We start from the raw sequence: 16346 nt of genomic DNA on the forward strand, positions 1-16346 counted from the left end.
CAAGAACACATGTTCCAGCAAAAAGAGTGGCAACTGCACGGCCTTTTATAACTCAACTTTGGAAGTCATAGAGGATCAATTCTACCATGCTCTATTTGGTTGAAGCAGTCATAAGCCCATCCATATTCAAGGGAAGGGGAGAGAGATCCCATCTTTTAATAAGAGGAGTGTTGAAGAATTTGCAGCCATATTTCAGATTGCTACAACCCCATACCTCACAGTACAGAGCTTTGGGCCTACTAGGTATTCAGGAAACTTTGGTTGACTCAAAATGGAATTACAAAATGGGATTTTCAACTAAGGTACTATAACTAGAAGAGAGAACAGTTTGGTTCTTTAATACAGGGGGTTATAAAAAATAATTAATTTTAAATGGTCTACATAATTTCAAAACCAAAAAACTAAACATCAAACTCAAAACAGACCATCTATGAGGGGCTCACCAATAGACTGGACATAGCTGAGGAAAGAATCAGTGAGCTTGAGGATATGTCAGTACAAATTTCCCAAACTGAAATGCGAAGAGAAGGAAGAATGAAAAAAAAATGGGACAGAACATCCAAGAATTGTAGGATAATTACAAAGGGTGTAACATACAAGTAATGGGAATACCAGAAGGAGGAGAAAGAGAGAAAGGAGCAGAAGGAATATTTGAAGTAATAATGGCTAAGAATTTTCCGAAGTTAACAACATATACCACCAAACTACAGATCCAGGAAGCTCAGAGAACACCAAGTAGGATAATTACCCAAAAAATCTACACCTAGGAATATCACAAAAATCCTTAAAGTATATGCACCTAACAACAGAGCATTGAAATACACAGGCAAAAAGTGATAGAACTGCAAGGAGAAATAGATAAAGCCACTATTATAGTTGAATATTTAGTCACCTCTGTCGGTGACTAACATATCCAGCAGGTAAAAAGCAGCAAGGATATAGCTAAACTGAATAGCACCATTAAATTGGATCTAATCGACATTTATAAGATACTTCATCCAACAACAGCAAAATACACATGGTCACATGGAACGTTTGCTAAGACAAACCACATTCTGGGCCATAAAACACACCTCAACAAAGTTACAAGAACAGAAGTCATAGAAAGTATGTTCTCAGACCACAACAGAATTAAACTGAGATCAATAACAGAAATATAGCTAGGAAATCTCAAAATATTTGGAGATTAAACAACACACTCCTAAACACATGGGTAAAAGAGGAAGTCTCAGAAGAAATTTAAAAATATTTTGAACTGAACGAAAATGAAAATACAACTTATCAAAATTTGTGGGATGCAGTGAAAGCAGTGCTTCCAGGGAAATTTATAGCACTGAATGCACACATTAGAAAAGAAGAAAGCTCTAAAAGTCAATAATCAAAGCTCCCACCTTAGGAAACTAGAAAAGAGAAGAGCAAATTAAATTCAAAGTGAGCAGAAGAAAAGAAGTAATAAAATTTAGAGCAGAAACCAATGAAATTGAAAATAGGCAAACAATAAAGAAAATCAAAAGACAAAAAGCTGGTTCTCTGGGGAAAAACCCAACAAAATGGATAAACCTCTAGCCAGGTTTATTAGTCTGCTCAGGTTGCCATAACAAAATATCACAAATTGGGTGATTTAGACAACAAAAATTTATTTTTTGCAATTCTAGAGGCAGGGAAGTCCAAGATCAAGGTGTCAGCTGATTTGGTTCCTAGTGAGACTTGCAGATGGCCACCTCTCACTGTGTCCTCACATGGCAGAGAAAGAAAGCTCTGGTGTCTCTTCCTCTTCTTTTAAGAGACCAGCCCTATTGGATAACGGCTTCACCCTTATGATCTCATTTAATCTTTATCATCTCCTCATAGGCAATCTCATTTAAAGCTCAGGGTCCTCTTCCAAGTTCACTGGTTGTTGGCAGAATTCAGGTCCTCGTGGCTATAGGACTGAGGCCCTCAGCTCCCACAGGGCACATACCATCGTCTGCCACGTGGCCTTCATCATAAGATGGCAAGTTTGCTTCTTCAGGTGAACAGGAGAGTATCTCAGCTGCTTTGAATCTGATTTCAGTAAGTGCCCAGTCCCTTTTAAAGGTTGATCTGTTTAGGTCTGGCCCACCCCGAACAATTCCTTTTTGATTACCTCAAAGTCAACTGATTTGGGGACTTTCATTATGTTTGCAAAATTCTTTACCTCTGTCACGTAACATAGCCTAATCACAGAAAGGAAATCCTTCAAACTCACAGTCCTGCCCACACGCAAAGTGAGGGGATTATACAGAGTGTACATCAGGGGGCAGGAACCTCAGGGGCCATCTCAGAATTCTGCCCACCAGTGTATACAATTAATCCTGATGAAACTAATGATGTCAGATTAATTCTCCTAAATCAAGTTACTCACCATACCACTCTTCTCTTAAAATAACCTTCAATAGTTCTGGAAAACACAGAGAAGGAACTTTAAATTCTTTACCCTGATATTCAAGGTCTTTCTCAAACATGACCCAGGCAACATTTTAAACCTTTACTCCAACAAGCCCTGCTCAATGAGCCCTTAGTCACACGCTTTGCTCTGCCCTCCCACGCCCTTTGTGTTCTCTGTATCTGCATTCCTTCTTGCACTCTTCCTCTAGACCTCATTCACTCCTTTCCCTCCTCCTTCTTATTCAAGCCTTTACAGCCTTCAAGATGCTGCATCAACACCCCGGGATAAAACCTTTCCTGACCCTTTTGACTCACACTGAGGTTATCTTCATTTGAATTTGTCCTCAAGTACTGTGGTGGATTGCAAAAAGCAACCGTAATCTTCCCATTCCTGTGTGCAATCATTTGCAATGTGACTTTGCCACTCATCCCATCAAGAGGTGGATTATATTTTTTCACCTCTTGACTCTAGGCTGGGTCCTGTGACTTTCTTTAGCCAATGGGACATGAGCAAACCTGACACAAGCAGACACTTTAAAGCATTTGTGCACTGGGGCTTGCCCTCTTGCTGTGCTGGGAACCCTGCTACCACCACCAGGTGACTGAGGTTGGACTACTCTACTGGACGATAAGGGACACCTGGCCAAATAATTCTTGTAGCTCCAAATGACACTGGGCCAACCACCTGGCACCTGAAAAATAATAAATGTCTGGTGTTTTAGGTCATGAAGCTTTGTACCAATGTTTGCAGCAAACTACTCTTTAACAATGAGATTCAAGGTCCTCCTTTTTAACAACATTGCTTTTACTCAGCTTCATTCTAATATGCTTCCTTGTGAGAAATGTGAATTATAGCTTGCAATGAAGGAACTGTGCAGGAAGCACAAGCTGGTCTTCAATTATCTGGAAATATCCATGGGGGTGGGTCATGAACCTTCTCAAAGATGCTTGGCTTTTAAACAGAGAAGCAATCCATATGTCCATCAACAGATGAATGGATAAACAAAATGTGGTATATCCATACACTGGAATATTATTTAGCCTAAAAAGGAATGAAGTTCTGATACCTGCTACAACATGGATGAATCTTGAAAATGTTATGTGAATTGAAACAGACCAAAAGGACAAATATATAAGGGGGACAAAAAAGTTTTGGAAATAGGTAGTGGTGATGGTTGTACAATATCATGAACATAATTAACGTCACTAAATTGTACACTTAAAAATGGAAAATTTTATGTTATATACATTTTAACACAGCATTTAAATATTAATAATATAATATGCCAAAAACTCTTGAATTATACACTTTAAATGGGTGGATTGTATGGTACGTGAATTATATCTCAATAAAGCTGTTAAAAAGTTTTTTTAAATAAAACAAACAAAAAACAAGAGAAAACACCACCAAAAGTCACCCTTGATTTCACTTTTCTCCTCAGATGGAAACTACGCTGCATACTGCACATCTATTTTCCCTTCACTGCCAGGAAGCTTAAGACCAAGTTTTATGTTCAAGGTCAGCAACTCAGCTGGCACATAGATGTGCTCAAACATAGTATCTATCATCATTCTCATCAAATCAGAGGTTCCGCTTTCCTGTTCAGATCCTTCTATGTGTCTTCCTTTGTCCCATCTCTCGATCTTTGTTAACTAAAATTCATTCAAGTGACTTTTCTCCAGGCCCCCAACAGACCCTAAAGTAAACTGAGATAATGAACCTTTGAGGTCATAGTATTAGCTCTGTAAATATGACACTATAGTCTCAGATGAATAATTAACCCTCAGAGCAAGGAGAAGAGCTCATGCTAAAGAGGAAATAAGAGAACGCAGCGCCTCAAAAGCGGTGAGGATGTCAGCAGTTTAACCAGGATCATTTAAACCACCTTCAACCTATTCCTGGGTAGTACTTTTTTTTTTGTTTTGTTTATTTATTTATTTATTTTTTCCCCCAAAGCCCCAGTAGATAGCTGTATGTCATAGATGCAAATCCTTCTAGTTGCTGTATGTGGGACACGGCCTCAGCATGGCCCGAGAAGCGGTGCGTCAGTGTGCGCCTGGGATCCGAACCTGGGCCGCCAGCAGCGGAGTGCGCGCACTTAACCGCTAAGCCACAGGGCCGGCCCCTGGGTAGTACTTTTACCACAGAAAAATCAATGGGCTCAAATTTGGTAACAGACAGAAAACAACCATTGCTGACTGACCTTTCATCCTGGGACCATTCCATTAGGAGAAACTATTCAAAAATTCCCCAAATGCCCATATTTTCTAACAAATTTTGGAAAACTATATCCCAAAATTCTGAGGAACTTGGCTTTAAGATCATAGGAAAAAGTCAGTCATATAGGAGAAGGAGAGAGAGAACATTCTTAATTCTATACACATACCCAACTTTTTTCATCTCAGAAAAAGCCTGAGTCCTGGGTAAGTACGCTAGTCCCCCAGTTAATCCACCAAACTACTTACTTGTCCAATGAATTGCTATAAAAAGAAGCCTACAAATACGAAACCCAAAACAGATACATTCTATCTCTAGTAATAAAGTTTCTGATGATGTAGTATATAATACCTGTACCTCTTTGACGAGAGAAGTATTCTTACTAGAAAAATCCAATGGGGGGCCAGCCCGGGGGCACAAGCGGTTAAGTGCATGCGCTCCGCTGCGGCGGCCCGGGGTTCGCTGGTTTGGATCCCGGGCGCGCACTGACGCACCACTTGTCAAGCCATGCTGTGGCGGCGTCCCATATAAAGTGGAGGAAGATGGCCATGGATGTTAGCCCAGGGCTAGTCTTCCTCAGCAAAAAGAGGAGGATTGGCAGATGTTACCTCAGGGCCGATCTTCCTCACACACACACAAAAAAATCCATTTGGCTTGCCACTCTAATAAATCAAATTTCCCAATGACAGGAACCATGTTGGTTCTTCCATCCACAGTACAAGTACTTTGTACTTGGATGTGCTATTAATAAATATTTCTTGAACATCACTTTAAAGTCAATCAGACTATAAATTAAAATTTTCACCATAAGTAGATAATGAATGGTAAGAGGCAATACATTAAAGGTGCAACGCTGCTCTAAAAGAGAACATATCCCCTCATATACAAGGATGCCCACTTGGCTTTTCACTGTTGCTGGGACTGTTGGAAAGAAAGAGTGATGGCATCACAGTGTAACAGAAAATTCTAGTGGTGGCATGTGGGTTGGGGAGGCAGGCTGTATGGAAGGTCTGCCCCAACGGCCTCCGTGTCATTCCTATGCCCCTAGCCTTGATTTCCTCATTTTTAAAAGGTGAGATCTACCTTAGTTTGTTACGTAGGTTCCTTCCACTCCTAAAAGAGATTTGATGCTATTAGAGTTATTTTTCATTGCAGAATTGGTTTTCAACAGTTTCCATGTTTTCTACACAATTCCACCTAGTACCTCCAATCAATAATAAAAAATTATACATGAGCTTTCATGAGTTGGATATTATAATAAGTGCTCAAAATGTATAACACTGATGTTGTTCCTATTTAACATTAAAGATTCCAGTGTCCTCATATTTACATTCAGAAAAGGAAAGCTGGCTTAGATATACACTTAGAAGAACTTATTAACTCATATTTAATCGTATGACAAAAATGACACCATGACAAGGGATATTAGGATTAAGCAAATTAATTAGATACAAAGTTCCTAGCCTCTAAAGCTGAATTCCTAGTAAGTTTAACCGTTTGTCACCTTCTGTGTTACCACAACTTCAAAATGATTTGTTTTCTTAAAAGGCTGGAGGGTAGGGGTGGGGGGAATGACTTATGAATTAACCAGGGATTGTTTGGATATAATTATAAACTGCAAATCACCATGATTTCAATGATATTCAGACTTTTAAAGCTATTTTATAAAAAAAGAAAAGAAAGCAAATTAGACCTTTGCTAAGAGATTATTTATGAGTAAGGAACTTATACATTCATGACTGAGTGTTCGACAATACATTCCCAGTGGAATGATCTCTAAAAACGTCTATAATTAAAAACAGAATAGTAAAAAAAAATTCAATGGCTTACTCTCTTGTTGGTGAGTTAGTGGAGGATTCCTTTTTTGAACCAGGAGAGCTTAGAGTTTGCAAAATACAATTATGTTTTTCGGTGGATAGGGCACCTCTTTCTTGCTCAGAGTGGATTAATTTTAAGGCCTCTATTCCATCTTCTCCCTCCATCTTGTCACTCGGATCTGGCTGTGGTTCTGGACTCTCTAAAATCAGACCATCTTCACTTACGGCAACTGTGAGGTCACTGCTGCTGCTCAGACTTTCCTCTTCCTGCTGTTGCTGCATTTTCCTGAAGGGCTTCTGTGCCTCGGGGTCCCCGTGAGGAGGATGATCTGGAAGAGGGGATATGAAGAGACTACTGATCACTAAGTGCAGGGAGAAGCGAGGTAAGACGTTCCACCTCACAGAATGGGATTATTCATCAGTTAAAACATGTAGAAACAATACATGATTAATTACAGTATTTAAAAACTCATTAAAAATATTTTATTAAATATATTAAAAATATAACAATGAGTTTAAAAATCAGAGAATTCGCTTGTAAGAATATTTCCACATACATATTTAAGAATTCATTAGAATGGAATTTGTTGGCAAAGTCACCACTGTACTTTGTTTTTTGACAAAAGATAAAATTAGAGAGTACACTTTGTTCTTACATAAGACCACTACCACCCAGAAAAACTAAATACCAACAAAAATCAGCAAACAATCTCAGCCTCTCACCCCACCTGAGAAACCTTCCTGAGCAGAATGCTTCTCTTGAGAACACTTACTTTCAGATGCACAGTATTCTGAGACTGATATCGGAGCGACTGGTAGTCTGGCACTGTCTTCCTTGACTTCAATATGTTCCCGTGTCAGTATTTCTCCCTCTGATGCCCCTGATCTGCTGGAACTGTCACACTTTAAATCAGTGGTTCTGCTTCCTGGACGTAATCTTCCCCGTAACAGGGAATGGAGTTCAGCAGACTTTTTGCTTTCAGATAAATTACTCTTGCCGTGACGTGAGTTGCTTCCTATCTCCAAGCAATGAGTCTGTTCCTCCTCAGACAATGGGCTGGCTGTGACTGGCGTTTTCTCACCAATCTGAAGAGATGTCCTTCCATCTATTTTGTCAGACTTATTTAAGCACTGTGTGCCACTATTAGTGCAGACTACATAGCTGTCTGTCACATCACTGCTCTGGGCTGTCTGTTGCTGTGAACGTGGGTCAAGAATTGTTCTGAAGTTCTTCGTGGGTTGGGGAGATTTCTGCTCTGTACTAACATCTCCAGCGCTTGAGATGGCTGACATCTGGCGGCCCATAAAGATTGTTGCTGGTTGATACAATCCTCTTGACACAGCTGTCCCCAAGTTAATCCCTGCCTGCATTGCAACCTGCAGCACCAAAAGAGACGTGAGTTAAATGTATTGTGTATGAACAATTAGGTTGTTTAGGTTGTTTTCAGAAATGAAATGAGGAAAAGGAAGCATCACCATTGAAATCAACAGCTACCATGTTTATAAAACTCATGGCTTCCTACAAAATGAATGAGCAAAAAACTGGTATAGTCCATACTCTTTAATTTTAAAAACAGTGTTGGTTCACAAAGCAAATATTGTCAAGGAACTATGGAATCTATATTTTTCAAAAAGAAATGCATACATTGCACAACTATGTGAATGTACTTAACGCCACTGAATTGTACACTTAAATGTGGTTAAGATGGTAAATTTTATGTTATGTATATTTTAGCACAAGCAAAAAAAAAAAAGCTGTGAGTTCTAGCCACTTTCCTCAGAGATGCTCAGATTTGATGGAGCTAGGAAGGTACCTGATGGAAAAAAAAAAAAAAGGGAGAGGGAGAGAAAGAGATGCATACAAAGGACTACCAGAGGTTTCAAAACTCTATTTCTGGTAATATGTGTAATATAAAAAACCCTCCAATAATAACATTCAAGATTGCATTATAATATTCTGCATATGTGCAAACAGCCATAATTTCTAGTCAACCTCAAATAACAACAACAGTTTTTCCTGAACATTTTCAAATAATTTTAAATACATTTAAAGCAATTTAAATTTACTGGCACGTCTATCAGGAGAATGAACATTGTCTCTTCCTTGAAAAGAGAGAGGGGAGGGGAGAGGTGGAAAAAGAAACAGAAGCAATTGGTTCAGTGGCTTGATCAAGGACGCACAGTGGGAAGCAGAACTGGAAGTAACAACCCTGAAGCCTTGAGGAATTTAAGTGCTTTTCTTCCAAAGAGACCAAAGCATCTCCACATATACAGTAGCATTTAGTTCACAGAGCCCTACAGAATAGATGGGGAGACATATTTGCACCCCTTTTCTGCATATGGAAAAACTGAGGCCCAAATGTTCAGACAGAAAATGCCATAAACACAGCTGAAACAGAATCAGGTGTTGCTTCTCTTCAAATATACCATCTCTTCTATTCCAAAAAATAAAAGAAACAACTTTGATGTTAAAAACAAATGAACAGAGATGTCAGAGAAAATGGTAGAATAAGAACCTCTCAAAATTCTATGTTTCATAAAAGAAACAGTGACACTGGAAAACATCTTCGACACTGGAAAATAACTTAGAATTCTGGAGATTAACCACAGGCTTGCAGCAATCAGGGGAGCATTTACTCAAGAAAAACAACTGAATCTTGGTAGGAACAGTACACTTTATGGTGCTTTATCTTGTCCTATTCTCATTTCCCCCTCTTCAGGTCTGCGGTAACTTTGAAAATCCACAGCCTGTAACCCAGCAGTCTAACAGCTACTGGAAAGAGTGGAAAAGAGATGGAATTCCTTCAACACCCCATTCTCAGAGAACTGTCATTACGTGACTTATCTGGTGGTTTCCTGGAAGGCTACACTCACAAGACTGTCTTTTTTTGACTTGACTTGAAGCTCACACAGTGCAAAAAGCCTTCTCCTTGGGGGTATTTGTCAAAAATAATCAGAGACAGGGGCCGGCCCAGTGGCGCAGGCGGTTAAGTGCACGCACTCTGCTGCGGCAGCCCGGGGTTCGCCGGTTCGGATCCCCAGCATGCACCGACACACTGCTTGTCGAGCCATGCTGTGGCGGCGTCCCATATAAAGTGGAGGAAGATGAGCACGGATGTTAGCTCAGCGCCAGTCTTCCTCAGAAAAAAGAGGAGGATTGGCATCAGATGTTAGCTCAGGGCTGATCTCCCTCACAAAAAAAAAAAAAAAAAAAAAAAAAAATCAGAGACAATTGTTTAACATCAAAGCTGTATATAAAAGTTGGGCAGTAGATAACAGTTGGGCAAACAACAGGCTAACTAAAAACCTTAAAAGGAAAAGCTGGTTAACAAGATGTCCACAGGGGGCTTTGAAAAGCTCCAACACACTCCTGGAAATCCAGATGGCCACCTGCACGCTCAGGCCTTGGGCATGCTCAGGAAAAGTCCTGAAAAGGGCCTAAGCTCTCACCTCAGGCTTGCCCGGAGGCTCTGTGCAAGCACTTAGTAAAGGTCAAGGTGGAATTGTAAACTGCCTGGATGAGGGCTGAAGGTGTGCCCGAAGACACACTCAAAGCCCCTTGGCAAAGACTGTGAAACTTACTGGTTTTAGGCATTTCAAAAAACTCTGTCTAATCACCAAGACAAAAAACAACAAATGTTGGAGAGGATGTGGAGAAACAGGAACCCTCATACACAGCTGGTGGGAATGCAAATTGGTGCAACCTCTATGGAAAACGGTATGGAGATTCCTCAAAGAATTAAAAATAGAGATGCCCTATGATCCAGCCATCCCACTACTGGGAATCTATCCAACGAACCTGAAATCAACAATCCAAAGAGGCTTATGCACCCCTATGTTCATTGCAGCATTATTCACCATAGCCAAGAAGTGGAAGCAACCTAAGTGTCCCTCGACTGACAATTGGATTAAGAAAATGTGGTATATATATACAATGGAATACTACTCAGCCATAAAAAAAGACAAAATCGTCCCATTTGCAACAACATGGATGGGCCTGGAGCGTAATATGTTAAGTGAAATAAGCCAGAAAGAGAAAGACAAACACTGTATGATCTCACTCATATGTGGAATATAAACCAACACATGGACAGAGAAAACTGGACTGTGGTTACCAGGGGCAGTGGGGGTGGGGGGTGGGCACAAGGGGTGAAGGGAGTCATATATATGGTGATCGACAAACAAAAATGTACAACCCAATATTTCACAATTTTAGAAACCATTAAAACATCAATTAAAAAAAAAAAGAGAGAGAAACCTCCACAGAAAACCCCCAAAATGAAATGGTAGTCAGAAACACAAAGGAAGAGAAACAATGGAAATATAGATTAGGTGGGATTAAGCCCTCATGTATCAATAATCACTCTAAATGTAAATTGATTGCATTCTCCAATCAACAGACACAGAGTGCTGGGGTGGATTAGAAAACAAGACCCAACAATATGCTGCCTCCAGGAAACACATCTCAGCTCTAAAAACAAACAGGCTCAGAATGAAGGGATGGGAGACAATACTCCAGGCAAATGGCAAATAAAAGAAACTAGGTGTTGCCATACTTATACCAGACAAAGCAGACTTCAAGATAAAAAAGACTATGAGAGACAAAGAGGGGCAGTATATAATGATAAAGGGGACTTTCCACCCAGAGGACATAACACTTATAAAGATATATGCACCTAACACAGCAGCACAAAAGAATATAAAGCAACTATTAATAGACCTAAAGGGAGAAATTAACAGCAACACAATAATAACACGGGACCTGAACAACCCACTTACATCCATGGATAGATCATGCAGAGAAAGGCAACAAGTAAATAGTGGAATTAAATGAAACATATGATCAGATGAACTTAATTGATATATATAGGGCATACCCTCCTAAAACAGCAGAATACATGTTCTTCTTAAGTGCACATGGAACATTCTCAAAGATAGACCATATGTTGTGAAACAAGGCAAGCCTGAATAAATTTAAGATTGAAATCATATCAAGCCTCTTTTCTGACCACAATGCTATGACACTAGAAATCAACTACAAGAAAAAAGATGGGGAAGTCACAAATACGTGGAGACTAAAGAACACGTGACTGAAGAACCATTGGATCAATGAACAAATCAAAGGAGAAATCAAAAAATACCTGAAGACAAATGAAAATGAAAAGACAACAAAAGAACTCTTACAGGATGCAGCAAAAGCAGTTCTAAGAAGGAAATTCATAGCAATACAAGCGCACCTCAACAAACAAGAAAAATACCAAATAAGTAACCTTAAACTACACCTAATAGAACCAGAAAATGAAGGACAAATGAAGTCCAAAGTCAGCAGAATGAGGGAAATAATAAAAATTAGAGCAGAAATAAATGAAATAAAGACTAAAAAAACAGTAGAAAGGATCAATGAAACAAAGAGCTGGTTCTTTGAGAAGACTGAAACAAAATTGACAGACCCTTAGCCAGACTCACTAAGAAAAAAAGAGAAAAGGCTCAAAGACATAAAATTAGAAATGAAAGAGGAGAAATTACAACAGATACCACAGAAATCCAAAGACAGTTAGAGAATACACTGAACAACTTACATGCCACCAAACAGGATAACCTAAAAGAAATAGATAAATTCTTAGATTCCTACAACCTCCCAAAACTGAATCAAGAAGAAATAGAGTAAATGAACAGACCAATCACAAGTAAAGAGATCAAAATGCTCATCAAAAACCTCCCAAAAAACAAAAGTCCAGGACCAGATGGCTTCTCTGGAGAATTGTACCAAATATTCAAACAAGATTTAATACCCATGCTTCTCAAACTATTCCAAACAGTTGAAGAAGATGGAACACTTCCTAATTCATTCTATGAGGCCAACATCACCCTGACAGCAAAAGCAGATAAGGATAGCACAAAGAAGGAATATTACAGGCCAATATCACTGATGAACACAGATGCAAAAATCCTCAACTAAATATCAGCAAATCGAACACAGCAATGTATTGAAAGGATCATATACCATGATCAAGTGGAAATTATACCAAGGATGCAGGGATGGTTCAACATCCGCAAATCAATCAATGTGATACACCACATTAACAAAATGAGGAATAAAAGTCACATGATCCTCTCCACAGATGCAGAGAAAGGATTTGACAAGATCCAACATACATTTATGATAATAACTCTCAATAAAATGGGTATAGAAGGAAAGTACCTCAACACAATAAAGGCCATATATCACAAACCCACAGCCAACATCATACTTAATGGTGAAAAACTTAAAGCCATTCCTCTGAGAACAGGAAGAAGACAAAGGTGCCCATTATCGCCACTCCCATTCAACATAGTACTGGAGGTTTTGGCCAGAGCAATTAGGCCGGAAAAAGAAATAAAAGGAATCCAAATTGGAAAGGAAGAAATGAAACTCTTGCTGTTTGCAGATGACATGATTGTAATTACAGAAAACCCTAAAGAATCCATCAGAAAACTATTAGAAATAATCAACAACTACAGCAAAGTTGCAGCATACAAAATCAACTTACCAAATCAGTTGCAATTCTATACTTTAATAATGAACTAACAGATAGAGAACTCAAGAATACAATCCCATTTACAATTGCAACAAAAAGAAAAAAGTGTCTAGGGATAAATTTAACCAAAGAGGTTAAAGACCTATACAATGAAAACTATAAGACATGATTGAAAGAAATCAATGATGACCTGAAGTAATTGGAAGATATTCCATGCACATGGATTGGAAGAATAAACACAGTTAAAATGTCCATATTACCTAAAGTAATCTACAGATTCAATGCAATCCCAATCAGAATCTCAATGACCTTCTTCATAGAAATGGAACACAGAATCCTAAAATATACATGGAATAACAAAAGACCTCGAACAACCAAAGCAATTCTGAGAAGAAAGAACAAAGCTGGAGGCATCACAATCCTAACTTGAAAATATATTACATAGCTACAGTAATCAAAATGGCATAGTACTGGCACAAAAGCAGACTCATAGATCAATGGAACAGAACTGAAAGCCCAGAAAGAAAACCACACATCTGTGGTCAGTTAATCTCTGACAAAGGAGCCAAGATCATACAATGGAGAAAGGAAAGTCTCTTCAATAAATGCTATTGGGAAAACTGGACAGCCACATGCAAAAGAATGAAAGTAGATCATTATCTTCCACCATACACAAAAATTAACTCGAAATGGATAAAAGACTTGAATCTAACACTTGAAACCATAAAACTCCTAGAAGAAAATATACGCAGTACAGTCTTTGACATCGGTCTTAGCAGCACCCTTCCCAATACCATGTCTACTCAGGCAAGGGAAAGAAAATAAAAAATATACAAATGGGACTACATGAGACTAAAAGGCTTCTGCAAGGCAAAAGAAACAATGAACAAAATGAAAAGACAGGGCCAGCCCTATGGCTTAGTGGTTAATTGCGTGCGCTCCGCTACTGGCGGCCCAGGTTCGGATCCTGGACGCGCACAGACGCACCCCTTGTCCGGCCATGCTGAGGCTGCGTCCCACATACAGCAACTAGAAGGATCTGCAATTATGACATACAACCATCAACTAGGACTTTGGGGGAAAAAAAAAGGAGGAGGATTGGCAATAGATGTTAGCTCAGAGCCGGTCTTCCTCAGAAAAAAAAGAGGAGGATTAGCACGGATGTTAGCACAGGGCTGATCTTCCTCACAAAAAAAAAAAATGAAAAGAAAACCCACCAACTGGGAGAAAATATTTGCAAATCACATATCTGACAAGGGATTGATTTCCAAAATATATAAACAACTCATACAACCCAACAAGAAACAAACAGACAATCCAATCTAAAAATGGGCAGAGGATATGAACAGACATTTTTCCAAAGAAGATATAGAGAAGGCCAACAGACACATGAAAAGATGTATAACATCACTAATTATTAGGGATATTCAAATCAAAACTATAATGAGAGATCACCTTACACCTATCAGAATGGCTATAATTCCCAAGACAAAAAATAACAAACGTTGGAGAGGATAAGGAGAAAAGGGCACCCTCACACACTGCTGGTGGGAATGCAAACTGGTGCAGCCACCAGGGAAAACAGTATGGAGATTTCTCAAAAAATTAAAAATAGAAATACCATACTTTTGAGCTATCCCACTACTGGGTATTCACCAAAAGAAATTGAAATCAACAATTCAAAGAGATTTATGCACCCCTGTGTTCACTGAGGCATTATTCACAATAGCCAAGACATGGAAGCAACCCAAGTGCCCTGCTACAGATGAATGGATAAAGAAGATGTGGTATGTATTATATACAATGGAATACAACTCAGCCAGAAACAAAAGACAAGATCGTCCTGTTTGCAACAACCTGGATGGACATGGAGGGTAAGATGTTAAATGAAATAAGCCAGACAAAGACAAATATGCATTATTTCACTCATATGTAGAAGATAAACATACACAGGGATAAAGAGAACAGATTAGTGGTTACCAGAGGGGATGGTGGCTGGGGGTTGAGTGAAAGAGTTAAAGGGGCACATATGCATGGTGATGGATAAAAGTTAGACTACTGTTGGTGAGCACCATGCAGTCTATACAGAAATTCACAAATAATAATGAACACCTGAAATTACACAATGTTAAAACCCTTTATAATTTCAATAAAATAATTAAAAAAGAAAAAAATAATAATTCATCCGTTTTTATGGTTATATAGTATTCCACTGTGGGGAAATACCACACTTTGTGTATCCGTTCACCAGTAGATGGACATTTGGGTTGTTTTCTGTTTTTGTATACTATAAATAGGTTGTTATCTACATGTGTGTACAAGTCTGTGTATAGACCTACGGGTTTATTTCCCTTGGATAGATTCCTAGGGCAGGAATGGCTGGGTAGACTTATGTAATTATTAAAGACACATCCAAGCTATTTTTCACCAGCACTCGATGAGAGTTTCAGTGACTTGAAATCTTCAACAACACTTGCTATAGTCAGTCTTTTTACTTTTAGCCATCCTCAAGTGTGGTGGAATCTCATGATGACTGTCACTTTCATTTCCCCAATGACTCATGTTGTGAAGGAGAAGGCGAGCCACGCACAGACTGGGAGAAAACATCTGCAAAACATATCCCTAGAAAAGGACGTGTATTTATAATATATAAAGAGCTCTTATAACCCAATAGTAAGAAGACAAGCAGCACGTCATGGCTTACCAGGAGACAGCAGATCAGGCCTGTGATGAGCACCAGGATTCCCGGGAGGCAGATGAGGATGAGGGCCCAGAAGGGGAGGTCTGGGGAGACAAATGGTGGGGTAAGCCACCTCCTGTCATCGCCCCAGGGCTCCTGCTGACCCCACTGTGCCTCAACTGTCCTTGACAAGGGTTGGCCAACTTTCCTCATCATCCAAGACCCTGTGCGCATGGTTCTCTTCAATGAGGCACAGCATCAAGATACTCGCCCCCTACCGTGGGCTGGGGCTTCCTGCAGGTTTACCAGGCTTCTCAGTCAAGGTGTCATCTCTGTTGGGAGAATATTCTGGAAGTGAATCAAATGGAGAATGCATGTGAGTGTGGTTCACTCTTTTTAACAGAACTTTTTAGACACAGAAAAATAAAGGGAACAGTCTCATAAACATTCATCATCTAGATTTAACCATGTATATTCCATCCAATTAAAACAATATTTTATCAATGTATAAATTATTAACACTTGCCAACCTTGATTCATCCCATGTTTTCAATGAAATATTAAAGTCAAGTAGACATCATCATGTTTCACCCCATTTTAGTTTCCATCTCTAAAACGTGACCACACATTCCTACAAAATCCAAGACCATTATCACAGAACAAAAGTTTAGTAAATTAAACCAAATTCATAACTCTGGGCACAGAGG

General features: G+C 39.2%; 1 protein-coding gene across 1 annotated transcript in view; it reads right to left on the reverse strand.

Annotated features, from left to right (window-relative positions):
* The window catches only part of LOC131402792 (centrosomal protein kizuna-like), a 67368-nt gene extending 58833 nt beyond the window's left edge, over positions 1–8535 (reverse strand). The window contains exons 1-3 of the mRNA XM_058537336.1: positions 8509–8535; positions 7215–7818; positions 6667–6770 (exon numbers count right to left, since the gene is read on the reverse strand). Coding sequence (XP_058393319.1) covers positions 6667–6770; positions 7215–7818; positions 8509–8535 — 735 coding nt within the window. The remainder of the gene's footprint in view (positions 1–6666; positions 6771–7214; positions 7819–8508) is intronic.
* Between the last annotated feature and the right edge of the window lie 7811 nt (positions 8536–16346).

This window comes from Diceros bicornis, unplaced genomic scaffold (assembly GCF_020826845.1).
Source record: "Diceros bicornis minor isolate mBicDic1 unplaced genomic scaffold, mDicBic1.mat.cur scaffold_267_ctg1, whole genome shotgun sequence".
NCBI classification, from domain to species: domain Eukaryota; kingdom Metazoa; phylum Chordata; class Mammalia; order Perissodactyla; family Rhinocerotidae; genus Diceros; species Diceros bicornis.